We start from the raw sequence: 26,327 nt of genomic DNA on the forward strand, positions 1-26,327 counted from the left end.
TTCACTATCGGCCGGATCGGCGGGTAGCAATGGATTTCTCGGGGATCGATATATCACGTCTCATCTAGACACGATATATCGATCCCCGAACGCGCTCCTGTCGACTCCGGAACTCCACCAACGCGAACGGCGGTAGCGGAGTCGACATGGGGAGCCGCGGACGTCGATCCCGCGCCGTGAGGACGATAAGTAATTCAATCTAAGGTACTTCGACTTCAGCTACGCTATTCACGTAGCTGAAGTTGCGTATCTTAGATCGATCCCCCCCCCCAGTGTAGACCTGCCCTTAGTTTGGCATCATGATGGGTGGGGGACTGAGCCAAACCAGAGCAGCGGTGCAGCCCCATACCCCAGGTCACAATGCCCTGAGCGGGAAGCTGAGGTCAGAGAGCCCTGTGACCCTTTGGCAGATTTGACAGTTTTGGGTTGTGACCCACAGTTGGTAGAACCTGATCGAGTGAAGCTATCTAGTGGGTTAGGGCCCCATCCCGAGAGGCAGCTGCACCAGTCACTCAGTGGAAAGTGGAGGGACCATTAAAGGGAGCCCCCGCTGATCTGGAACAGATATTCTGGGTGTCATTTTCCATTCAGCCTAGGTTTTATCATTTCCTGTTCCCTGAAGATGTAGTTCTCAAAGGAGAGCCCCATGTTACTGGCACCTTGGACTGGATTTTCCCAGCCGCTTTCTATCTGGACTGGGATTTCATCTCCCTTAGTCGCGGGGGGTAAGCCCTTTAAAACTCCTCCCCCACCCTCATTTTAAATCATTTTCCTTCTTTTTTTTAATTCCATTACCTTATATGGAGCTCGTGCTTTATATCAGGGTGACTGAGAGCAGGATCAGGCCCCATGTCATTAGTTTACTTCTGCAGTGATTCTTTCAGCTTCCAAACCAACTATGAGATCGCAGAACCTAGGAACAATGCACGGGAAGGGGGGAGGTATTCAAACATGCAATCCCCCATTTGCAGTAATGGAACTAATCAAGTGCCCTAACCCTATGGCCATCGTTCCTCCCTGGTTGTCTAAAATCAAAATTATTCAAAGCCCTCCAGCCATGTACTGTTACCCTAATGGACCTTCTTCCTCTTTGCAGGGAAGTGCTCCACCCCACACTACATTGAGTTCGCTGAGATTACCATTGACAGGGTCATGGTGGGCAGCAAGGTGCGATACATGTGTGAAGCTGGCTATAGAAGGATAATTGGGAAGAGTAATTTGATTGTCTGTACCAACGATACTGGGCTTATTCACTGGACCACAAAAGCTTCTGTATGTGAACGTAAGTGATTACCATCCTTCATAGAATCATAGAATCTCAGAGTTGGAAGGGACCTCTGGAGGTCATCTAGTTCAACCCCCTGCTCAAAGCAGGACCAATCCCCAACTAAATCCCCAACTAAATCCTGCTAGGTCTAAGCACATTTTCTATATGCACAGGAAATTTTCAATTGATTTAGCTATTATAGTGGCAACACAATACTGTGGTATTGAATTATGTTTTGTATTCTTACTTCTCCCAGGCAAACCTGCCACCCAGATATTGACTCCCACTGACAATACAAAACCTAATATACATAGAAGTGTGTACAATGAAATTAAAACAAAGGGTTCAGTGTATGATTACTATTTAATAAACATTTCCTGCAGAGCTGGAAACACCACAGTGTTGAACTAGTGCATAAGAAAAGGAAAGTAAAACAGACTCTAATCAGAAAGTGAAACTGATCAATTTAGAATCAGAGGGGTAGCCGTGTTAGTCTGTATCCACAAAAACAACGAGGAGTCTGGTGGCACCTTAAAGATTAACAGTTTTATTTGGGCATAAGATTTTGTGGGTAAAAAAAAATCACTTATTCAGATGCATGGAGTGAAAATTACAGATATAGGCATAAATATACTGGCACATTAAGAGAGGGAGTTACCTTACAAGTGGAGAACCGGTGTTGACAAGGCCAATTCAGTCAGGGTGGATGTGGTCCACTCCCAATAATTGATGAGGAGGTGTCACACCAGGGCTGAATTTGTCCTGTTTTGTTGTACTTTAGATGGAAAATGGATTTAGGGATGCCATCTCTGGTAAGGTTAGGGTGACCAGATCACCCAGGTCAAATATCGGGACATGGGGAGGGGGGCAGGGACAGAGGGGAAAAAAATGGCGGCAGAGCAAAAAAAAAAAAAATCCCCCATCCCCGATTCCGCCTCCCTCCGCAAGCGCTGGAGGGAGGCAGGGGAGACTCAGGGGAGCGCGGGGCTGGTGTGAGTGTGAGTCTGGCCTGGCCCCGAGCAGGCAGGACTCGGGCGCGGTACCTGGAGGGAGAGTAGGGGGCGGCCTGCAGGGCCAGGCGGCGGTTGTTCTCCCCACCTGGGCAGCGGGACTTGGGAGCAGCCGCTGCTGCAGCTCCCACTGCCGCGGGGGGAGGAAGCGGCTGCTGGCCAAGCTCGGCGGCTGCGGCTCTAGCACCCATTAACCCCCCGAGCCCGGGCCTGCTGCGGGGACCCAGCGTGCACCCAGCCCCTGGCCAGTCGCGTCTGGGCTGGCTGCCCAGCTGGTGCAATCCCGCGGGCGGCCCCGGAGAGGGGGCAGCAGGCCTCAGCCCCCCCATCCCGCTTGGGTCCCGCAGGAGAACAAATGGGGCTGGGCTGCCAATGCCTCTGCCGTGGGATTGCACCAGCCGGGAAGCCAGCCCAGACACGACTGGCCAGGGGCTGGGCGCAGCGTGCGCGCTGCTGGGTCCCTGCAGCAGTCCCGGGCTCGGGGGGTTCGGCCCGGGCGCCAAAACCACAGCCGCTGAGCGCCACGTGCTTGGCCGCTTCCTCCCCCCGCGGCAGTGGGAGCTGCAGCAGCGGCTGCTCCCGAGTCCTGCTGCCCAGGTGGGGAGAACAGCCGCCGCCTAGCCCCGCAGGCCACCCCCCTACTCTCCCTTCAGGTACCGAGTCCTGCCTGCTCGGGGCCAGGCCAGACTCACACTCACCCCGGCCCTGCACTCCCCTGCGTCTCCTGGGCATGGCATGCTTGGCAAGAGGTGGGGATTTGGGGAGGGAGCCAATGGGGGAAGGAGGGGGCAGAGTCAGGGCGGGGGAGGGCGCGAGCCCTGCCAGGCTCCGGAGCCTTTGCTTGTTTGTCCAGTGTCCCGACCTAACATTGGTCGGGACGCGGGACAAACAAGCAAATATCGGGACAGTCCCGATAAAATCGGGACGTCTGGTCACCCTAGGTAAGGTAAATCATAGGCTTGTATAGCAAAGCTACCTGGGTGCCACATACTGTTTCTTTATATCTAATCCTGTTATGCACCATTAACCAATACAGGAACACACCAAGTAAGGAAACAATTATCTTTACCTTCAAACTAAGAATGGGGAATATTTAGGTTAAATATAAGGAAAGTTTCCTGGCATTGAAATATGGTGTACTGGGCTGTGGAACGGTCTCCCTATGGAGGTGGTGAAAACCCTGCCATTTGTGACTTTTTAAACTAGACTCCACCAGAACATAGGAATGGCCAGATTGGATCAGACCAATGGTCTATCTAGTCCAGTAAACTGTCTGAGAGGGGCCAGACCCAGATGCTTCAGAGGAAGGTCTAAGAAGGCAAATATGGAATACTCTGAATTACGTGGAGGCAGATTATGTGCTGTAAGGAACAACCTTGTACTGGCAGGGGTTGGCCTAGGCAATCAAATGTTATGATTTCCAGTTATGATTCTATAGAATATCAGCTTCTCTTACAGAAAAAAAACACTAAGCTTAATCTTCTCCATAGAGGACTCCAGGGCTACTTCACAACCGTCAGAAAGAAAACCTGAGTATCCAGTCACCATCGTGCCATCTGACACAGCAGGTACCACTCATTAATGACTGTAACATATTTCTCCTGTTGACTTCCATAGAAGCAGAAAAAGTCCAATGTTGAGTATTTTCAAAATCCCACCCTTTAATGTTTTGTATTAGATTTTGTCATCTTTGATTCAGACACAGCGGTTACAAAACCCACTTGCTAGGAGCAGTTGTTACCGTGTGAGCAAATTTTTTTTGCCCCAAAGAGTTAGGAGAGACTGGTTTTCTCCACACAGGCCCATTTTGTGCCATTGCAAATCTCACTGATGCGATAATAGCCACAGTGGGATAAAAACAGCACCTAGCTAACTGTCTGACTCCTTTGGATTTCATAGGTTATTGTGGGATACCCAGCCCTGTGGAACATACCACACCTAGGGTGACAGAGTATGCCGTGGGTCAGGAACTGCATTACAAGTGTCTGCGTGGTTACGATGCTCGGCCCCCAACCTCTGATATCAGCACATGTAAGGAAGAGCATGGGAAAACCTTCTGGACAAGGCCAAGTCTGCTGTGCACTAATGACAGCAAGAGTGAAGAAGAGATGACACGACCGATTCCAATAACAGGTTCGACAGGGTGCTCTGGCATTGACTAGTCCCTGATGAATGAGGTGTTAGCTCCACCTCAGATTCATTTCCCTTTGTGCAGGTACCAGCCATCTCCAGCTGGCTGTGACTTGGTGCCTCAGGTGTAGGGAACAATGGGGAATCTTCAGAGCTTCTGAGCAGGATGTGGAAACCACCCCTGGGGAAGGGAAGAGGAACTGCCATGCTGCAGTATAGTGCTGGGTTTCTTTCACGCTATAGTCACGTCACTAGGAACGTGGCTACCAGCAAAAGCAAAGATCAGTTTGGGGCTAGATTGTGCCTGACCCTTGTGCAGACCCAGTTTCTCCAGACACGCTACTGCCAGACAAGGAAAAAAAGTCTCCTTATCATAGATGAGGTCTCCAAAATCCCCCAATCCAGCAGCATTAACTGCTACTTCTCAGGGCATATCCACCATCTTCACAACACACTGGCACTAGGTCACACACGTGAAAGCTTCCGAAAATGATGTCTCATCGGAGCCCCTCTTGTAGCACTGGGGGTTTAGGGACTTCATTGGGCTGTAGGCAAATGTATATACGGTCTTTATACAGTCCCCCTTGCCATAGTATCCGAGCACCTCACAATCTGTCATGTATTTATCCCCACAACACCCCTGTGAGGCAGGGCAGTACTATGACCCCTATTTTACAAGTGGGGAACTGAGGCACACAGAGGTTAAGGCCCAGTGCTGTAACTGATTTCTGTGGAAGTTAGGAGCCTAAGTACTGTTTGGAATCTAGACCAACGTCATTTGCCTAAAGTCACACAAGAAGCCCATAGCAGAACAGGGAACTGAATCTTGGTTTCCTAATGTCTAAGCCGGAGGCCTAATGGCTGGACCATCCTTTCTCTCCAAACTGACATGGAATTACCATGCCTCTTGGTGAGATCGATCCCAGTTCACTGGATGCTGCAGTTTACATCACATATATAACAGGCAGGGCACACTCGCAGGCTGGAAGTGTTGATTGATTGTTTAAAGAGCAAACATGGCAATTATAACATCTCTGTGTGATGAAAGTGAGCTCTCAGATGCAAGTGCCCACCTCAGCATGGCTCTGATTCCATGAATGACCATCCCTCCTCATTGGAAGCAATACATCAATAATTAAAAAACAGGAATTTCTCTCTTTTTAGATACATCAGAGCTTTTCCATGTCCCATCACTGATGTTTCCTGTCACAGGTACACCAGGCTCAGCTCATTCATGGGTGGTATTTCTCCCTCCTTTAGGACAGTCACTTTCGCCATTTAAATTCGTGACTCCCCTTAAGAGACCCAGCACAATCAGAACTAAGGAACATTTTGCACCATACAATAATCACCTACTACTCTGTGATGGATGTAAACCCCAAAGAAGGACATACATTGTTCAGGGTGGCAAATGGGGGTATAAGCATTTAAGCCACTTAGGGTGGAAACTTCAGCACCTAAGGGAGTTTGGTGCCCGAGTCACATTGAAAATCAATTTGCTGAGAACTGACAGTGAACTTGGCCCTGTAAGGATCACAGAGAAAGGTGCCGTGTTAGTCCGTATCCACAAAAACAACAAGGAGTCCGGTGGCACCTTGAAGACTAATAGATTTATTTGGACATAAGCTTTTGTGGGTAAAAAAGTGAAGTGAAGTGAGGTTATTACCCACGAAAGCTTATACCCAAATAAATCTGTTAGTCTTTAAGGTGCCACCGGACTCCTTGTTGTTTTAGAGAAAGGTGCAGTCCCATCCATGAAGCCAGTGCCCAGGGCCGGTGCAAGGATGTTTCGCACCCTAGGCGAAACTTCCACCTTGCACCTCCTGCCCTGAGGCGCCCCACCCCCGCAGCAGCTCCCTCCGCCCCCCCTGAGGCGCCCCCCCATGGCAGCTCCCCCCCTCCACCCTGAGGCGCCCCCCTTGCGGCAGCTCCCCACCCCCCACTCTCCGCTCTGAGGCACCCCCCCGCCCCAGCTCATCCCTGCCCCGCCTCCTCCCCGAGCACACCATGGCTGCTTCACCTCTTCCACCTCCCAGGCTTGCGGCACCAATCAGCTTAGGCACCACAAGCCTGGGAGGCAGGAGAAGTGAAGCAGCCACGACGTGCTTGGGGAGGAGGCGGGGTAGGGGTGAGCTGGGGCAGGGAGTTCCCCTGCGTGCCGCCCCCACCCAACTTGCTGCAGGCAGTCCTCCCCGTGCCCCCCTGCCCCAGCTCCCTCCGCCTAAATGCCGGCGGCGACCAGGGCGGCCGAAGATCCAGCCGCCGCAGTCGCTGCTGAAGAAAATGGCGCCCCCAAATCCCAGTGCCCTAGGCAACCGCCTAGGTTGCCTAAATGGTTGCACCGGCCCTGCCAGTACCCCAAAAACCATACAAATCAAACCAAAGGTGCACCAGCCAAGCAACTAGTTTTTAAGCTGTTTGGGACAGGGACTGACTCTTACTATGTGTATGTATAGGAACTAACACAATGGGTTCTGGTCTCAGTTGGGGCCTCTAGGTGCTACTATAATACCCATAATAAATAAGAATAAGCGGGAGTGATGGAATGAAATTAAATGAACAGAGTAAATAGCATCACAAATATTTCTCATGAGAGAGGCATTTGTATCCCAAGGCTATTTTGCAATGGCCTAACCATAACTGCAGTGGTGAATGCTCTTAATATGGATCTCTCTGGCCCTTCTGTAGGAGTTCTGCAGGAGGGCTGAGTAAACAGCACTGCCGTGGTACTGGGATACAGCTAGCTCTCTCTTTCTCTATAGTGCAGGGAGACGAGTTCCGATCCCTTTTCTTTGCATCTGAAGAAGTGGGGTTTTCACCCACAAAAGATTATGCCCAAAGGGGTAAGCCCTTTAAAACTCCTCCCCCACCCTCATCTTAAATCATTTTCCTTCTTTTTTTTAATTCCATTACCTTATATGGAGCTCGTGCTTTACATCAGGGTGACTGAGAGCAGGATCAGGCCCCATGTCATTAGTTTACTTCTGCAGTGATTCTTTCAGCTTCCAAACCAACTATGAGATCGCAGAACCTAGGAACAATGCACGGGAAGGGGGGAGGTATTCAAACATGCAATCCCCCATTTGCAGTAATGGAACTAATCAAGTGCCCTAACCCTATGGCCATCGTTCCTCCCTGGTTGTCTAAAATCAAAATTATTCAAAGCCCTCCAGCCATGTACTGTTACCCTAATGGACCTTCTTCCTCTTTGCAGGGAAGTGCTTCGCCCCACACTACATTGAGTTCGCTGAGATTACCATTGACAGGGTCATGGTGGGCAGCAAGGTGCGATACATGTGTGAAGCTGGCTATAGAAGGATAATTGGGAAGAGTAACTTTATTGTCTGTACCAACGATACTGGGCTTATTCACTGGACCACAAAAGCTTCTGTATGTGAACGTAAGTGATTACCATCCTTCATAGAATCATAGAATATCAGAGTTGGAAGGGACCTCTGGAGGTCATCTAGTTCAACACCCTGGTCAAAGCAGGACCAATCCCCAACTAAATCCCCAACTAAATCCTGCTAGGTCTAAGCACATTTTCTATATGCACAGGAAATTTTCAATTGATTTAGCTATTATAGTGGCAACACAATACTGTGGTATTGAATTATGTTTTGTATTCTTACTTCTCCCAGGCAAACCTGCCACCCAGATATTGACTCCCACTGACAATACAAAACCTAATATACATAGAAGTGTGTACAATGAAATTAAAACAAAGGGTTCAGTGTATGATTACTATTTAATAAACATTTCCTGCAGAGCTGGAAACACCACAGTGTTGAACTAGTGCATAAGAAAAGGAAAGTAAAACAGACTCTAATCAGAAAGTGAAACTGATCAATTTAGAATCAGAGGGTTAGCCGTGTTAGTCTGTATCCACAAAAACAACGAGGAGTCTGGTGGCACCTTAAAGATTAACAGTTTTATTTGGGCATAAGATTTCGTGGGTAAAAAAAAATCACTTATTCAGATGCATGGAGTGAAAATTACAGATATAGGCATAAATATACTGGCACATTAAGAGAAGGGAGTTACCTTACAAGTGGAGAACCGGTGTTGACAAGGCCAATTCAGTCAGGGTGGATGTGATCCACTCCCAATAATTGATGAGGAGGTGTCAATACCAAGAGAGGGAAAACTGCTTTTGTAGTGAGCCAGCCACTCCCAGTCCCTCAGACAGAGACAAACACCTACCAGATCTTTATCACGCATTCTTAAAACTAAAATACCCACCTGGGGAAGTGAGGAAACAGATTTACAAAGTGAGATGGGTACCCAGAAGTCACCTACTACAGGATAGGCCCAACAAGGAAAATAACAGAACACCACTGGCCATCACGCATAGCCCCCAGCTAAAACCTCTCCAGCGCATCAGCGATCTACAACCTATCCTGGAAAACGATCCCTTATTCTCACAGACCTTGGGAAGCAGTCCAGTCCTCACTTACAGACAGCCCCCCAACCTGAAGAAAATACTCACCAGCAACTACACACCACACCACAGAAACACTAACCTAGGAACAAATCCCTGTAACAAACCCTGTTGCCTTCTCTGTCCCCATATCTACTCTAGCGACACCATCATAGGACCCAACCACACCAGCCACACCATCAGGGGCTCATTCACCTGAACATCTCCTAATGTGATCTATGCCATCATGTGCCAGCAATGCCCCTCTGCCATGTACATTGGCCAAACCGGACAGTCTCTATGTAAAAGAATAAATGGACACAATTTAGACATCAGGAATGGTAACATAGAAAAGCCAGTAGGAGAACACTTCAGTCTCCCTGGACATTCAATAACAGATTTAAAAGTAGCCACCCTTCAAGTAAAAATCTTCAAAACCAGACTTCAAAGAGCAACTGCAGAGCTACAATTCATTTGCAAACTTAACACCATTAAATTGGACTTGAACAGGGACTGGGAGTGGCTGGTTCACTACAAAAGCAGTTTTCCCTCTCTTGGTATTGACACCTCCTCATCAATTATTGGGAGTGGATCACATCCACCCTGACTGAATTGGCCTTGTCAACACTGGTTCTGCACTTGTAAGGTAGTTTCCTTCATGTGCCAGTATATGTATGCCTGTGTCTTAATTTTCACTCCATGTATCTGAAGAAGTGTTTTTTTACCCACGAAATCTTATGCCCAAATAAATCCGTTAGCCTTTAAGGTGCTACTGGACTCCTTGTTGTTTTTCACCAATTTAGAGTCACACTGCAAGTTGAGTGAATAGAAAGAGTGGAAACACACAGCTTAAAAAGTGAAAGACATTCGGTACCTGTCAGAGGACAAAGCTTCTGTCAGGAACAAAACAGAGATGGGCCTAGAGCAAAATCGTAGCTGTGAACTTTGGAAAAATTTGGATCTGAATATGAATCCAAACTGCTCTTTATTTATCTGGGTGTTTATACAATGTTAACCATCCTAATTCCAGAGCGGCTCTGTGGCTCAGGCCCAGTTCTAGAATCAACATGCAGCATGTCAGGGAAAATTTCCTAACGGTGGGAATCTATTCATTTATTGTTTGCTGATGGCTGACAGCGAACTCAGTCCTGTAAGGATCACAAAGAAAGATGTGGTTCCTGCCCCAAGAAGCTAGTACACCTAAAACCATACAAATCAAACGCAAACCTCACTGGCTGCCCAACACAATTTGACCAGTGGGAGGAGGACTTGCTATTCCTTAGACCCTTCTCACACTGCTGCCGCTGTGGTTTAGTCTCTTCTGACCACAGTAGAGCCTTCATGCCTCCTGACCTACTTAGCAGAGGTTTGGATGTTCATTTTGCTAGTTCCATGGGACTGCTGCCAGTGAGGCAACAAGGGGGTTTCCTTGTCATGTCTCCCTCCAACACCCTGCCTCATCACCGACTCCTTCTTCTTCAACAAAGAGCAAACTCCTGATGCAGCAATTAAACCTTTTTTGAACTATTTCAATCTGATCTGGTGGAGGGAACATGTATCTGTCCCTGTGTCCTCTGGGGCACACACTCATGGTTCCAGTCCTCTTTGCTAGGAGCCCTATGCTTCCGAAACATGTTTGATGCTCAGTTATGGTCTGTGGTTGTTGTTATGTACACTCATAGACATCAGTAAGAATGGACAGTGGAACCAATCACATGTGCTAAGACACATGCTGCTCTACTGTCAGTATAGGGGCACCTCCATTGACTTAAACTGAGATACACCAGGGCTGAATTTGTCCTGTTTTGTTGTACTTTAGATGGAAAATGGATTTAGGGATGTCAACTCTGGTAAGGTAAATCATAGGCTTGTATAGCAAAGCCACCTGGGTGCCACATACAGTTTCTTTATATCTAATCCTGTTATGCACCATTAACCAATACAGAAACACACCAAGTAAGGAAACAATTATCGTTACCTTCAAACTAAGAATGGGGAATATTTAGGTTAAATATAAGGAAAGTTTCCTGGCATTGAAATATGGTGTACTGGGCTGTGGAACATTCTCCCTATGGAGGTGGTGAAAACCCTGCCATTTGTGACTTTTTAAACTAGACTCCACCAGAACATAGGAATGGCCAGATTGGATCAGACCAATGGTCTATCTAGTCCAGTAAACTGTCTGAGAGGGGCCAGACCCAGATGCTTCAGAGGAAGGTCTAAGAAGGCAAATATGGAATACTCTGAATTACGTGGAGGCAGATTATGTGCTGTAAGGAACAACCTTGTACTGGCAGGGGTTGGCCTAGGCAATCAAATGTTATGATTTCCAGTTATGATTCTATAGAATATCAGCTTCTCTTACAGAAAAAAAAAACTAAGCTTAATCTTCTCCATAGGGGACTCCAGTGCTACTTCACAACCGTCAGAAAGAAAACCTGAGTATCCAGTCACCATTCTGCCATCTGACACAGCAGGTACCACTCATTAATGACTGTAACATATTTCTCCTGTTGACTTCCATAGAAGCAGAAAAAGTCCAATGTTGAGTATTTTCAAAATCCCACCCTTTAATGTTTTGTATTAGATTTTGTCATCTTTGATTCAGACACAGCGGTTACAAAACCCACTTGCTAGGAGCAGTTGTTACCGTGTGAGCAAATTTTTTTTGCCCCAAAGAGTTAGGAGAGACTGGTTTTCTCCACACAGGCTCATTTTGTGCCATTGCAAATCTCACTGATGCGATAATAGCCACAGTGGGATAAAAACAGCACCTAGCTAACTGTCTGACTCCTTTGGATTTCGTAGGTTATTGTGGGATACCCAGCCCTGTGGAACATACCACACCTAGGGTGACAGAATATGCCGTGGGTCAGGAACTGCATTACAAGTGTCTGCGTGGTTACGATGCTCGGCCCCCAACCTCTGATATCAGCACATGTAAGGAAGAGCATGGGAAAACCTTCTGGACAAGGCCAAGTCTGCTGTGCACTAATGACAGCAAGAGTGAAGAAGAGATGACACGACTGATTCCAATAACAGGTTTGACAGGGTGCTCTGGTATTGACTAGTCCCTGATGAATGAGGTGTTAGCTCCACCTCAGATTCATTTCCCTTTGTGCAGGTACCAGCCATCTCCAGCTGGCTGTGACTTGGTGCCTCAGGTGTAGGGAACAATGGGGAATCTTCAGAGCTTCTGAGCAGGATGTGGAAACCACCCCTGGGGAAGGGAAGAGGAACTGCCATGCTGCAGTATAGTGCTGGGTTTCTTTCACGCTATAGTCACGTCACTAGGAACGTGGCTACCAGCAAAAGCAAAGATCAGTTTGGGGCTAGATTGTGCCTGACCCTTGTGCAGACACAGTTTCTCCAGACACGCTACTGCCAGACAAGGAAAAAAAGTCTCCTTATCATAGATGAGGTCTCCAAAATCCCCCAATCCAGCAGCATTAACTGCTACTTCTCAGGGCATATCCACCATCTTCACAACACACTGGCACTAGGTCACACACGTGAAAGCTTCCGAAAATGATGTCTCATCGGAGCCCCTCTTGTAGCACTGGGGGTTTAGGGACTTCATTGGGCTGTAGGCAAATGTATATACGGTCTTTATACAGTCCCCCTTGCCATAGTATCCGAGCACCTCACAATCTGTCATGTATTTATCCCCACAACACCCCTGTGAGGCAGGGCAGTACTATGACCCCTATTTTACAAATGGGGAACTGAGGCACACAGAGGTTAAGGCCCAGTGCTGTAATTGATTTCTGTGGAAGTTAGGAGCCTAAGTACTGTTTGGAATCTAGACCAACGTCATTTGCCTAAAGTCACACAAGAAGCCCATACCAGAACAGGGAACTGAATCTTGGTTTCCTAATGTCTAAGCCGGAGGCCTAATGGCTGGACCATCCTTTCTCTCCAAACTGACATGGAATTACCATGCCTCTTGGTGAGATCGATCCCAGTTCACTGGATGCTGCAGTTTACATCACATATATAACAGGCAGGGCACACTCGCAGGCTGGAAGTGTTGATTGATTGTTTAAAGAGCAAACATGGCAATTATAACATCTCTGTGTGATGAAAGTGAGCTCTCAGATGCAAGTGCCCACCTCAGCATGGCTCTGATTCCATGAATGACCATCCCTCCTCATTGGAAGCAATACATCAATAATTAAAAAACAGGAATTTCTCTCTTTTTAGATACATCAGAGCTTTTCCATGTCCCATCACTGATGTTTCCTGTCACAGGTACACCAGGCTCAGCTCATTCATGGGTGATATTTCTCCCTCCTTTAGGACAGTCACTTTCCCCCTTTAAATTTGTGACTCCCCTTAAGAGACCCTGCACAATCAGAACTAAGGAACATTTTGCACCATACAATAATCACCTACTACTCTGTGATGGATGTAAACCCCAAAGAAGGACATACATTGTTCAGGGTGGCAAATGGGGGTATAAGCATTTAAGCCACTTAGGGTGGAAACTTCAGCACCTAAGGGAGTTTGGTGCCCGAGTCACATTGAAAATCAATTTGCTGAGAACTGACAGTGAACTTGGCCCTGTAAGGATCACAGAGAAAGGTGCCGTGTTAGTCCGTATCCACAAAAACAACAAGGAGTCCGGTGGCACCTTGAAGACTAATAGATTTATTTGGACATAAGCTTTTGTGGGTAAAAAAGTGAAGTGAAGTGAGGTTATTACCCACGAAAGCTTATACCCAAATAAATCTGTTAGTCTTTAAGGTGCCACTGGACTCCTCGTTGTTTTAGAGAAAGGTGCAGTCCCATCCATGAAGCCAGTACCCAGGGCCGGTGCAAGGATGTTTCGCACCCTAGGCGAAACTTCCACCTTGCACCTCCTGCCCTGAGGCGCCCCACCCCCGCAGCAGCTCCCTCCGCCCCCTTGAAGCGCCCCCCCATGGCAGCTCCCCCCCTCCACCCTGAGGCGCCCCCCTTGCGGCAGCTCCCCACCCCCCACTCTCCGCTCTGAGGCACCCCCCCGCCCCAGCTCATCCCTGCCCCGCCTCCACCCCGAGCACACCATGGCTGCTTCACCTCTTCCACCTCCCAGGCTTGCGGCACCAATCAGCTTAGGCACCACAAGCCTGGGAGGCAGGAGAAGTGAAGCAGCCACGGCGTGCTTGGGGAGGAGGCGGGGTAGGGGTGAGCTGGGGCAGGGAGTTCCCCTGCGTGCCGCCCCCACCCAACTTGCTGCAGGCAGTCCTCCCTGTGCCCCCCTGCCCCAGCTCCCTCCGCCTAAATGCCGGCGGCGACCAGGGCGGCCGAAGATCCAGCCGCCGCAGTCGCTGCTGAAGAAAATGGCACCCCCAAATCCCAGTGCCCTAGGCGACCGCCTAGGTTGCCTAAATGGTTGCACCGGCCCTGCCAGTACCCCAAAAACCATACAAATCAAACCAAAGGTGCACCAGCCAAGCAACTAGTTTTTAAGCTGTTTGGGACAGGGACTGACTCTTACTATGTGTATGTATAGGAACTAACACAATGGGTTCTGGTCTCAGTTGGGGCCTCTAGGTGCTACTATAATACCCATAATAAATAAGAATAAGCGGGAGTGATGGAATGAAATTAAATGAACAGAGTAAATAGCATCACAAATATTTCTCATGAGAGAGGCATTTGTATCCCAAGGCTATTTTGCAATGGCCTAACCATAACTGCAGTGGTGAATGCTCTTAATATGGATCTCTCTGGCCCTTCTGTAGGAGTTCTGCAGGAGGGCTGAGTAAACAGCACTGCCGTGGTGCTGGGATACAGCTAGCTCTCTCTTTCTCTATAGTGCAGGGAGACGAGTTCCGATCCCTTTCCTTTGCATCTGAAGAAGTGGGTTTTTCAACCACAAAAGATTATGCCCAAACAAAAGGGTAAGCCCTTTAAAACTCCTCCCCCACCCTCATCTTAAATCATTTTCCTTCTTTTTTTTAAATTCCATTACCTTATATGGAGCTCGTGCTTTACATCAGGGTGACTGAGAGCAGGATCAGGCCCCATGTCATTAGTTTACTTCTGCAGTGATTCTTTCAGCTTCCAAACCAACTATGAGATCGCAGAACCTAGGAACAATGCACGGGAAGGGGGGAGGTATTCAAACATGCAATCCCCCATTTGCAGTAATGGAACTAATCAAGTGCCCTAACCCTATGGCCATCGTTCCTCCCTGGTTGTCTAAAATCAAAATTATTCAAAGCCCTCCAGCCATGTACTGTTACCCTAATGGACCTTCTTCCTCTTTGCAGGGAAGTGCTTCGCCCCACACTACATTGAGTTCGCTGAAATTACCATTGACAGGGTCATGGTGGGCAGCAAGGTGCGATACATGTGTGAAGCTGGCTATAGAAGGATAATTGGGAAGAGTAACTTTATTGTCTGTACCAACGATACTGGGCTTATTCACTGGACCACAAAAGCTTCTGTATGTGAACGTAAGTGATTACCATCCTTCATAGAATCATAGAATATCAGAGTTGGAAGGGACCTCTGGAGGTCATCTAGTTCAACACCCTGCTCAAAGCAGGACCAATCCCCAACTAAATCCTGCTAGGTCTAACCACATTTTCTATATGCACAGGAAATTTTCAATTGATTTAGCTATTATAGTGGCAACACAATACTGTGGTATTGAATTATGTTTTGTATTCTTAATTCTCCCAGGCAAACCTGCCACCCAGATATTGACTCCCACTGACAATACAAAACCTAATATACATAGAAGTGTGTACAATGAAATTAAAACAAAGGGTTCAGTGTATGATTACTATTTAATAAACATTTCCTGCAGAGCTGGAAACACCACAGTGTTGAACTAGTGCATAAGAAAAGGAAAGTAAAACAGACTCTAATCAGAAAGTGAAACTGATCAATTTAGAATCAGAGGGTTAGCCGTGTTAGTCTGTATCCACAAAAACAACGAGGAGTCTGGTGGCACCTTAAAGATTAACAGTTTTATTTGGGCATAAGATTTCGTGGGTAAAAAAAAATCACTTATTCAGATGCATGGAGTGAAAATTACAGATATAGGCATAAATATACTGGCACATTAAGAGAAGGGAGTTACCTTACAAGTGGAGAACCGGTGTTGACAAGGCCAATTCAGTCAGGGTGGATGTGGTCCACTCCCAATAATTGATGAGGAGGTGTCAATACCAAGAGAGGGAAAACTGCTTTTGTAGTGAGCCAGCCACTCCCAGTCCCTCAGACAGAGACAGGGGCGGCTCTAGAAAATAGGCTGCCCCAGGCAGCGCGGTGTGCTGCGCCGCCCTTCCTCGGTCCCGCGGCGGGTCCCCTCTTCCCGCGGCTCCGGTTGAGCTCCCGCGGCAGGTCCACCGGAGCCCCGGGACAAGCGGACCTGCCGCAGGCACGGCTGCGGACGGTTCGCGGGTCCGGCGGCTCCCCTTGAGCTGCCGCAGTCATGCCTGCGGGAGGTCCAGCCGCGCCGCGGGACGAGCGCCCCCTCCGCAGTCATGCCTGCGGGAGGTCCGGTCGTCCGGTGGACCTCCCGCAGGCATGACTGCGGCAGGTCCACCGGCCCAGCCTGCCGCCCCCTAGATTTGGCCGCCCCAGGCAACAGCTTGGTTTGCTGGTGCCTAGAGCCGCCCCTGGACAGAGACAAACACCTACCAGATCTTTATCACACATTCTTAAAACTAAAATACCCACCTGGGGAAGTGAGGAAACAGATTTACAAAGAGAGATGGGTACCCAGAAGTCACCTACTACAGGATAGGCCCAACAAGGAAAATAACAGAACACCACTGGCCATCACGCATAGCCCCCAGCTAAAACCTCTCCAGCGCATCAGCGATCTACAACCTATCCTGGAAAACGATCCCTTATTCTCACAGACCTTGGGAAGCAGTCCAGTCCTCACTTACAGACAGCCCCCCAACCTGAAGAAAATACTCACCAGCAACTACACACCACACCACAGAAACACTAACCCAGGAACCAATCCCTGTAACAAACCCTGTTGCCTTCTCTGTCCCCATATCTACTCTAGCGACACCATCATAGGACCCAACCACACCAGCCACACCATCAGGGGCTCATTCACCTGCACATCTACTAATGTGATATATGCCATCATGTGCCAGCAATGCCCCTCTGCCATGTACATTGGCCAAACCGGACAGTCTCTACGTAAAAGAATAAATGGACACAAATTAGACATCAGGAATGGTAACATAGAAAAGCCAGTAGGAGAACACTTCAGTCTCCCTGGACATTCAATAACAGATTTAAAAGTAGCCACCTTCAAGTAAAAATCTTCAAAACCAGACTTCAAAGAGCAACTGCAGAGCTACAATTCATTTGCAAACTTAACACCATTAAATTGGACTTGAACAGGGACTGGGAGTGGCTGGTTCACTACAAAAGCAGTTTTCCCTCTCTTGGTATTGACACCTCCTCATCAATTATTGGGAGTGGATCACATCCACCCTGAGTGAATTGGCCTTGTCAACACTGGTTCTGCACTTGTAAGGTAGTTTCCTTCATGTGCCAGTATATGTATGCCTGTGTCTTAATTTTCACTCCATGTATCTGAAGAAGTGTTTTTTTACCCACGAAATCTTATGCCAAATAAATCTGTTAGCCTTTAAGGTGCTACTGGACTCCTTGTTGTTTTTCACCAATTTAGAGTCACACTGCAAGTTGAGTGAATAGAAAGAGTGGAAACACACAGCTTAAAAAGTGAAAGACATTCGGTACCTGTCAGAGGACAAAGCTTCTGTCAGGAACAAAACAGAGATGGGCCTAGAGCAAAATCGTAGCTGTGAACTTTGGAAAAATTTGGATCTGAATATGAATCCAAACTGCTCTTTATTTATCTGGGTGTTTATACAATGTTAACCATCCGAATTCCAGAGCGGCTCTGTGGCTCAGGCCCAGTTCTAGAATCAACATGCAGCATATCAGGGAAAATTTCCTAACGGTGGGAATCTATTCATTTATTGTTTGCTGATGGCTGACAGCGAACTCAGTCCTGTAAGGATCACAAAGAAAGATGTGGTTCCTGCCCCAAGAAGCTAGTACACCTAAAACCATACAAATCAAACGCAAACCTCACTGGCTGCCCAACACAATTTGACCAGTGGGAGGAGGACTTGCTATTTCCTTAGACCCTTCTCACACTGCTGCCGCTGTGGTTTAGTCTCTTCTGATCACAGTAGAGCCTTCATGCCTCCTGACCTACTTAGCAGAGGTTTGGATGTTCATTTTGCTAGTTCCACGGGACCGCTGCCAGTGAGGCAACAAGGGGGTTTCCTTGTCATGTCTCCCTCCAACACCCTGCCCCCATCCCCGACTCCTTCTTCTTCAACAAAGAGCAAACTCCTGATGCAGCAATTAAACCTTTTTTGAACTATTTCAATCTGATCTGGTGGAGGGAATATGTATCTGTCCCTGTGTCCCCTGGGGCACACACCCATGGTTCCAGTCCTCTTTGCTAGGAGCCCTATGCTTCTGAAACATGTTTGATGCTCAGTTATGGTCTGTGGTTGTTGTTATGTACACTCATAGACATCAGTAAGAATGGACAGTGGAGCCAATCACATGTGCTAAGCCACATGCTGCTCTACTGTCAGTATAGGGGCACCTCCATTAACTTAAACTGAGATACACCAGGGCTGAATTTGTCCTGTTTTGTTGTACTTTAGATGGGAAATGGATTTAGGGATGTCATCTCTGGTAAGGTAAATCATAGGCTTGTATAGCAAAGCCACCTGGGTGCCACATACAGTTTCTTTATATCTAATCCTGTTATGCACCATTAACCAATACAGGAACACACCAAGTAAGGAAACAATTATCGTTACCTTCAAACTAAGAATGGGGAATATTTAGGTTAAATATAAGGAAAGTTTCTTGGCATTGAAATATGGGGTACTGGGCTGTGGAACGGTCTCCCTATGGAGGTAGTGGAAACCCTGCCATTTGTGACTTTTTAAACTAAACCCCACCAGAACATAGGAACGGCCAGATTGGATCAGACCAATGGTCTATCTAGTCCAGTCAGGGCCGGCTCCAGACCCCAGCGCGCCAAGCGCGCGCTTGGGGCGGCGTCCCGTGGGAGTCCCACGGCTCCGGTGGAGCATCCGCAGGCATGCCTGCGGGAGGTCCACCGAAGCTGCGGGACCAGCAGACTCTCTGCAGGCACGTCTGCAGGAGGTCCACTGGAGCCGGGGGACTGGTGACCGCCAGAGCACCCCCCACGGCGTGCCACCGTGCTTGGGGCAGCGCAAATCCTAGAGCTGCCCCTGAGTCCAGTAAACTGTCTGAGAGGGGCCAGACCCAGATGCTTCAGAGGAAGGTCTAAGAAGGCAAATATGGAATACTCTGAATTACGTGGTGGCAGATTATGTGCTGTAAGGAACAACCTTGTACTGGCAGGGGTTGGCCTAGGCAATCAAATGGGGCTTTTCCAGTTATGATTCTATAGAATATCAGCTTCTCTTACAGAAAAAAACCACTAAGCTTAATCTTCTCCATAGGGGACTCCTGGGCTACTTCACAACCGTCAAAAAGAAAACCTGAGAATCCAGTCACCATCGTGCCATCTGACACAGCAGGTACCACTCATTAATGACTGTAACATATTTCTCCTGTTGACTTCCATAGAAGCAGAAAAAGTCCAATGTTGAGTATTTTCAAAATCCCACCCTTTAATGTTTTGTATTAGATTTTGTCATCTTTGATTCAGACACAGCGGTTACAAAACCCACTTGCTAGGAGCAGTTGTTACCGTGTGAGCAAATTTTTCATATTGCCCCAAAGAGTTAGGAGAGACTGGTTTTCTCCACACAGGCCCATTTTGTGCCATTGCAAATCTCACTGATGCGATAATAGCCACAGTGGGATAAAAACAGCACCTAGCTAACTGTCTGACTCCTTTGGATTTCATAGGTTATTGTGGGATACCCAGCCCTGTGGAACATACCACACCTAGGGTGACAGAATATGCTGTGGGTCAGGAACTGCATTACAAGTGTCTGCGTGGTTACGATGCTCGGCCCCCAACCTCTGATATCAGCACATGTAAGGAAGAGCATGGGAAAACCTTCTGGACAAGGCCAAGTCTGCTGTGCACTAATGACAGCAAGAGTGAAGAAGAGATGACACGACCGATTCCAATAACAGGTTCGACAGGGTGCTCTGGCATTGACTAGTCCCTGATGAATGAGGTGTTAGCTCCACCTCAGATTCATTTCCCTTTGTGCAGGTACCAGCCATCTCCAGCTGGCTGTGACTTGGTGCCTCAGGTGTAGGGAACAATGGGGAATCTTCAGAGCTTCTGAGCAGGATGTGGAAACCACCCCTGGGGAAGGGAAGAGGAACTGCCATGCTGCAGTATAGTGCTGGGTTTCTTTCACGCTATAGTCACGTCACTAGGAACATGGCTACCAGCAAAAGCAAAGATCAGTTTGGGGCTAGATTGTGCCTGACCCTTGTGCAGACCCAGTTTCTCCAGACACGCTACTGCCAGACAAGGAAAAAAAGTCTCCTTATCATAGATGAGGTCTCCAAAATCTCCCAATCCAGCAGCATTAACTGCTACTTCTCAGGGCATATCCACCATCTTCACAACACACTGGCACTAGGTCACACATGTGAAAGCTTCCGAAAATGATGTTTCATCGGAGCCCCTCTTGTAGCACTGGGGGTTTAGGGACTTCATTGGGCTGTAGGCAAATGTATATACGGTCTTTATACAGTCCCCCTTGCCATAGTATCCGAGCACCTCACAATCTGTCATGTATTTATCCCCACAACACCCCTGTGAAGCAGGGCAGGACTGTGACCCCTATTTTACAAATGGGGAACGGAGGCACACAGAGGTTAAGGCCCAGTGCAGTAATTGATTTCTGTGGAAGTTAGGAGCCTAAGTACTATTTGGAATCTAGACCAACGTCATTTGCCTAAAGTCACACAAGAAGCCCGTAGCAGAACAGGGAACTGAATCTTGGTTTCCTAATGTCTAAGCCGGAGGCCTAATGGCTGGACCATCCTTTCTCTCCAAACTGACATGGAATTACCATGCCTCTTGGTGAGATCGATCCCAGTTCACTGGATGCTGCAGTTTACATCACATATATAACAGGCAGGGCACACTCGCAGGCTGGAAGTGTTGATTGATTGTTTAAAGAGCAAACATAGCAATTATAACATCTCTGTGTGATGAAAGTGAGCTCTCAGATGCAAGTGCCCACCTCAGCATGGCTCTGATTCCATGAATGACCATCCCTCCTCATTGGAAGCAATACATCAATAATTAAAAAACAGGAATTTCTCTCTTTTTAGATACATCAGAGCTTTTCCATGTCCCATCAGTGATGTTTCCTGTCACAGGTACACCAGGCTCAGCTCATTCATGGGTGGTATTTCTCCCTCCTTTAGGACAGTCACTTTCCCCCTTTAAATTCGTGACTCCCCTTAAGAGACCCAGCACAATCAGAACTAAGGAACATTTTGCACCATACAATAATCACCTACTACTCTGTGATGGATGTAAACCCCAAAGAAGGACATACATTGTTCAGGGTGGCAAATGGGGGGTATAAGCATTTAAGCCACTTAAATTCTGCAGGAGGGCTGAGTAAACAGCACTGCCGTGGTGCTGGGATACAGCTAGCTCTCTCTTTCTCTATAGTGCAGGGAGACGAGTTCCGATCCCTTTCCTTTGCATCTGAAGAAGTGGGTTTTTCACCCACAAAATATTATGCCCAAACAAATCTAAGGTGCCACCGGACTCCTTGTTTTTGTGTATACAGACTAACACGGCTACCTCCTGATACTATCCCTTTCCTGACACCTGTTTCTCTACATTAATTTTGGGGAAACTGCTGTTTTCTTTAGAACCATGCTAATCACTCTGTAGTGTTTCAGACAATATCATCTGCTAACAGATTTGATTTTTTGTGTCTTCTCAAAAGTTGCTGTCTCTACTGTCTTCCCAATCATTTTCATCATTTTGGGGTGGATCATCGTATCGAAACTATGGTAAGTAGCATGGGATGACAGGAATGAGTTAATTGAATCTAAACGATCCCTAGCATGCATGGCGTTATTAGTCACATGACTCCATACACAGCATAGGCAGGATTCATGGATGTATTCTTTTTATGATATAAATGATTAACTATATTAAATAAAGGCACAATGAAAAAATCAGGATTAACATTTTTAAGCTTGAAATGGGCACAAATCTGCTTACTCTGTGAATCTTGGAAATGAGTCTGTGAGACAGAGGTGTCAATAAGGGAATAAGTTGTCTAATAATGAGTGGACAACATTGCTAAGAGGTAAATGAGGTTTGATTGGTGCAAATACACTGGATTTAAGGTGGATTTCACAACATTGATATAAGAGGCATCACAGAAACTTGGTGGAATGATGACAATCAATAGGACACTATAATACCAGGTACAAAATATATAGGAGTGACAGAATAGGTCATGCTGGTGTGGGAGAGGTACTATCATAGGTACTGGAACTAGGGGTGCTGGGGGCATGGGAGCACCCCCTGGCTTGAAGTGGTTTCTATCATATACAGGGTTTACAGTTTGGTTCAATGGCTCTCAGCACCCCCACTATACAAATTGTTCCAGCATTCCTGGGCACTATATGTGAAAGAAAGTATAGAGTCAAATATAGTAAAAATCTTAAATGAATCAAACTGTACCATAGAATCTCTATGGATAGAAATTCCATGCTTGAATAATAAGAATCTAGCAATAGGAGTATATTACCAACTTGCTGACCAGGATGGTGATGGTGACTGTGAAATGCCCAGGGAGATTAGAGAAACTATAAAAATATAAACTCAATAATACTGGGGGATTTCAACTATCTAGGGGGCAAAGGGGGTTCGGGCACAGGATGGGAGTTGCAAAGAAAACCTAAAAAAATGTGAATCAAGGTGCAGAGAAAAATGTGAGGAGGCGCTGCATTGTACATCAAGAATGTATTGTATACACTTGTTCTGAGGTCCAGAAGGAGATGAGCAGCAATAAGACCATAAGAATGGTCATACTGGGTCAGGTGAAAGATCCATCTTGCCCAGTGTCCTGTCTTCTGACATTGGCCAATGCCAAGTGCCCCAGTTCAAAGACCAGTTGAAAGCCTCAGGGTGAAGATACAAGGGCAAAAAATAGGGGCAATATCATGGTAGGGGTCTACCACAGACCACCAAATCGGGATGTATATAGAGCTGTTGGGGGTGGATAGTGAGGACACATGGCTGTGGTGTCTTCAGTCCCCAGTTCCATATTTCTATCACTTCTGGCCCTTGGAGGAATGGTGCAGCACCTGTCTATAAAAAGAACAGGAGTCCTTGTGGCACCTTAGAGACTAACAAACCTATTTGAGCATAAGCTTTCATGGGCTACAACCCACTTCACTGGGTGCATAGAATGGAATATATAGTAAGGAGATCTATATACACATACGGAGAACATGAAAAGCTGGGAGTTGCCCTACCAACTCTAAGAGGTTAATTCATTAAGATGAGCAATTATCAACAGGAGAAAAAAAACTTTTGTAGTGATAATCAAGATGACCCATTTCGAGGCCTGGATGAAAGTTAGCTAAAAAGCCTCAGTCCAGATAAGACTGAGATGATGCTTATAAGATGATGGAATCAGTTATTGTCAGTTGTGTTTCTTATCATCTGTGTTTGGCAAGCAGGCTGTGCTCTTTCCTTTCCGAGGGAGGATCTCAGCGGTTCTCGGTGCCTTTTTCATCATTATTGCCTTGTGCCTAACATAGGGCTGGCCCCATCAAACCATTCAGAAACAGCAGCCGGGCCTGTTTACTAAGCAGGCTCTTACACGGAAGGCACTTTGCTCCAGGGCTGTGTAGCCACTTCTGATCAATTTCCAGTTTAAGCTTAAAATATTTGTTTCAATTTTTAAAACCGTAATTGCTTAAGCTCCAAGGTTTTGTTTGCTAACAGATGGCTGCAATACCCACTCCCTTCTGTCCTCTACCAAAGAACTTTCAGGTACGTGCTGCATTCTAACCAAAGGCTGTGATTTTACTGTCTTTATAGGAGACGGAGGAGTTTGACAGAAGATGTCAAGATTGAAAAGACAAAGTCCATTCTAATAACAGCAGCAAGTGTGGAAATGGAGAGTGAGGAGGAAGCTCACAGACTAAAATCTAATATGTGAAGGAAGTAGCAGATGTTTCACTTTAATGCTCGAGTTGGATTGCCCTGGGACAGACTGGTTCCTGCCTAGAGCCAAGATATCGGAGCTCTCAATGCTAGGAAAAGACATATAGCACATGCAATATGGGCCGTATTGTTATTAACAGACAAAGAACTTCTTTCACATTCATTTCAAGTTGCTACTATGTATGTATCTTGAAGAACATTAGAGTTAAAAACCTAAACAATTAAAAGTATGGAAATCACCAGTTAAGAGCAAGTAGATACATATTCAAATATATTCATAGCTTATATAATCTCTTTTTTAAAAGGAACGTGTAAAATATCACATTGGATATTCCAGAAATAGCCTTCAATCTGCCCCTCAATCCCTGCCTAACCTGAAAGTGTTTACCAGAAATGCTCTTCACCCTCCTCTCTTATATCAAATGTATTTCCAATATGGGCTATAAACTCTCACAAACTACCAGCCAGCACATGTGGTCCACAGGCCTAACCAGACTATGTGGCCATTATTAGACAGAGACACCAATATCATGACGCTTACTCCTCCTGTACAAGCCACATATCTGACTCTCCCCATCCCATCTCTGACTGCTACACTCAAGAGATCACAGAAGATCTTATTTTCCACACATTGCCCAGAAATGACACCTTTCTCGCACACTCCCTATTCTACTTTGTGGGAGGAAAACCCAGTAAACCCCAATCACTCTTTTCATGTGAGCTGAAAAGCTCATCATACCCTCTTCCTCCTCTCACTGTGAACCAGAGGCTTCACTTTGCACATACAGACCACACATCCATCCCCTCTACCCTTATATTTCAGACTATCCCATTGATCAGAGCAGGCTAGTACATTGTTTAGCATAAAGGAAGGAAGGGTGTTGGCCTTGTCTGTAGAGCAGTGCTCCCCAAACTGTGGGGTGCACCGCCCTACGTGGGTACAGAGGAACATTTGGGGGGGGGCATGTGGCAAGTCCTGGGCCAGCCCCCACAGGGGGCAGGGAGGGAGTGCCACCCAACCCCACTCTGACCTAAGCCCAGTTCCAGCTCCGGCCCCAGCTCCACTCCACCCCTTGCTCTGCCCCCAACCCAACTCCAGCCCCACTCTGCCTCCTGCTCCGTCCCCAGCTCCAGCTCCAGCTCCACTGCACCCCCAGCCCAGCTCTGCCCTCATTCCCTCTCTGTCCCCATGCCAGCTCTGCTTCTAGTCCCAGCTGCTCCCCCATCCCCAGTTCGGCCCCCAGCTCCGCCTTCAGACCAAGCAGCTCTGCTGAGCCAACTGTGCAGTAATGCATGGGGGAAGCGGACAGATTCCATTACTGGTAAGGGGGATGCAAGAGGAACAGTCTGGGCACCACTTCTGTACAGCGTATCAAGAAATACTTGACAGCTCATTCTGCCAAAGTACTCGGGGCCCTGGTATAGAGGGGCAGAATTAAGTATGACTTTGGAATACACAAACTGATATTTGACATGTATATTTATTTATGGGATTGTATGAACTGCAAGTGCATTTGAATATTTATCTACCTTCCCATAACTGCTCATTTTATACTATTGTAGACTACTAGACTCTTGGGGTGACTCCAAGAATGGGAACTACAGCATCCTGGCTCAGCCTTATATTCTGCACCACTGGCTTGTTAATTCTTTTCATTTTTTTTCTTGCTCAGTATTCTTGATAGTTATACTTTACATGCTTGACACTGAATCCTGTTGGGATAGACCTAGCTCATTATATGAATAGCTTTGTTAAGGTGAGCAGCTGATTATCTAATCTCAGTGCATTATAGAATGTTTGTACAACATTTTACCTTTAGATGCTATTATTTTGGGTGGGAAAAGGAGAAGATCTATATTTATGTAATAGGGTGGATTGTTCACACCCTTCAGCTGCTGCAAGGGCTCCAAGTCCTGACAGATTGGGATTCAATAAACCAGGGGTTCTCAAACTGGGGGTCGGAACCCTTCAGGGGTCGTGAGCTGTCAGTCTGTACCCCAAATCCCGCTTTGCATCCAGCATTTATAATAGTGTTAAATATATTTAAAAGTGTTTTTAATTTATAAGAGGGGTCGCACTCAGAGGCTTGCTGTGTGAAAGGGGTCACCAGTACAAAAGTTTGAGAACCACTGCAATACACTGCCTTGTTCCTAAATTATCTGACCCTCTTGCTACTTATTGCTTGCAGCTCCCTAATATTTTTATTATACATTGCAGATGTTTCTGGCATACATATATGCTGGCAGGCAGTTGGTCCCGCTCTGCACAGCTGGTTCAGTGGGCTCTCCTGCTCTGAAAAGCTCACTGGA

The 26,327-nt window shown here is 47.0% G+C and overlaps 1 protein-coding gene across 6 annotated transcripts in view; it reads left to right on the forward strand.

Moving 5' to 3' along the window:
- Nucleotides 1-25,964, forward strand: part of IL2RA (interleukin 2 receptor subunit alpha) — a 46,749-nt gene extending 20,785 nt beyond the window's left edge. Inside the window, exons 1-15 of one of the 6 annotated variants that reach the window (XM_039516580.1) lie at nt 652-725; nt 1,097-1,282; nt 3,768-3,845; nt 4,177-4,410; nt 5,572-5,619; nt 7,622-7,807; nt 11,227-11,304; nt 11,636-11,869; nt 13,031-13,078; nt 15,085-15,270; nt 19,336-19,413; nt 19,748-19,981; nt 21,143-21,190; nt 21,775-21,841; nt 23,892-25,964. In XM_039516580.1, the coding sequence (XP_039372514.1) occupies nt 1,153-1,282; nt 3,768-3,845; nt 4,177-4,410; nt 5,572-5,619; nt 7,622-7,807; nt 11,227-11,304; nt 11,636-11,869; nt 13,031-13,078; nt 15,085-15,270; nt 19,336-19,413; nt 19,748-19,981; nt 21,143-21,190; nt 21,775-21,841; nt 23,892-24,012 (1,770 nt within the window). In that variant the 5' untranslated portion in view covers nt 652-725; nt 1,097-1,152 and the 3' untranslated portion in view covers nt 24,013-25,964. Of the gene's footprint in view, nt 1-651; nt 726-1,096; nt 1,283-3,767; nt 3,846-4,176; nt 4,411-5,571; nt 5,620-7,621; nt 7,808-11,226; nt 11,305-11,635; nt 11,870-13,030; nt 13,079-15,084; nt 15,271-19,335; nt 19,414-19,747; nt 19,982-21,142; nt 21,191-21,774; nt 21,842-23,891 lie in introns of those variants that run through there. The other 5 variants (XM_039516234.1, XM_039516480.1, XM_039516317.1 and 2 more) reach the window with 5 other exon arrangements.
- The last annotated feature ends 363 nt before the right edge of the window (nt 25,965-26,327 follow it).

Source organism: Mauremys reevesii, linkage group 1, assembly GCF_016161935.1.
Source record: "Mauremys reevesii isolate NIE-2019 linkage group 1, ASM1616193v1, whole genome shotgun sequence".
NCBI classification, from domain to species: Eukaryota; Metazoa; Chordata; order Testudines; family Geoemydidae; genus Mauremys; species Mauremys reevesii.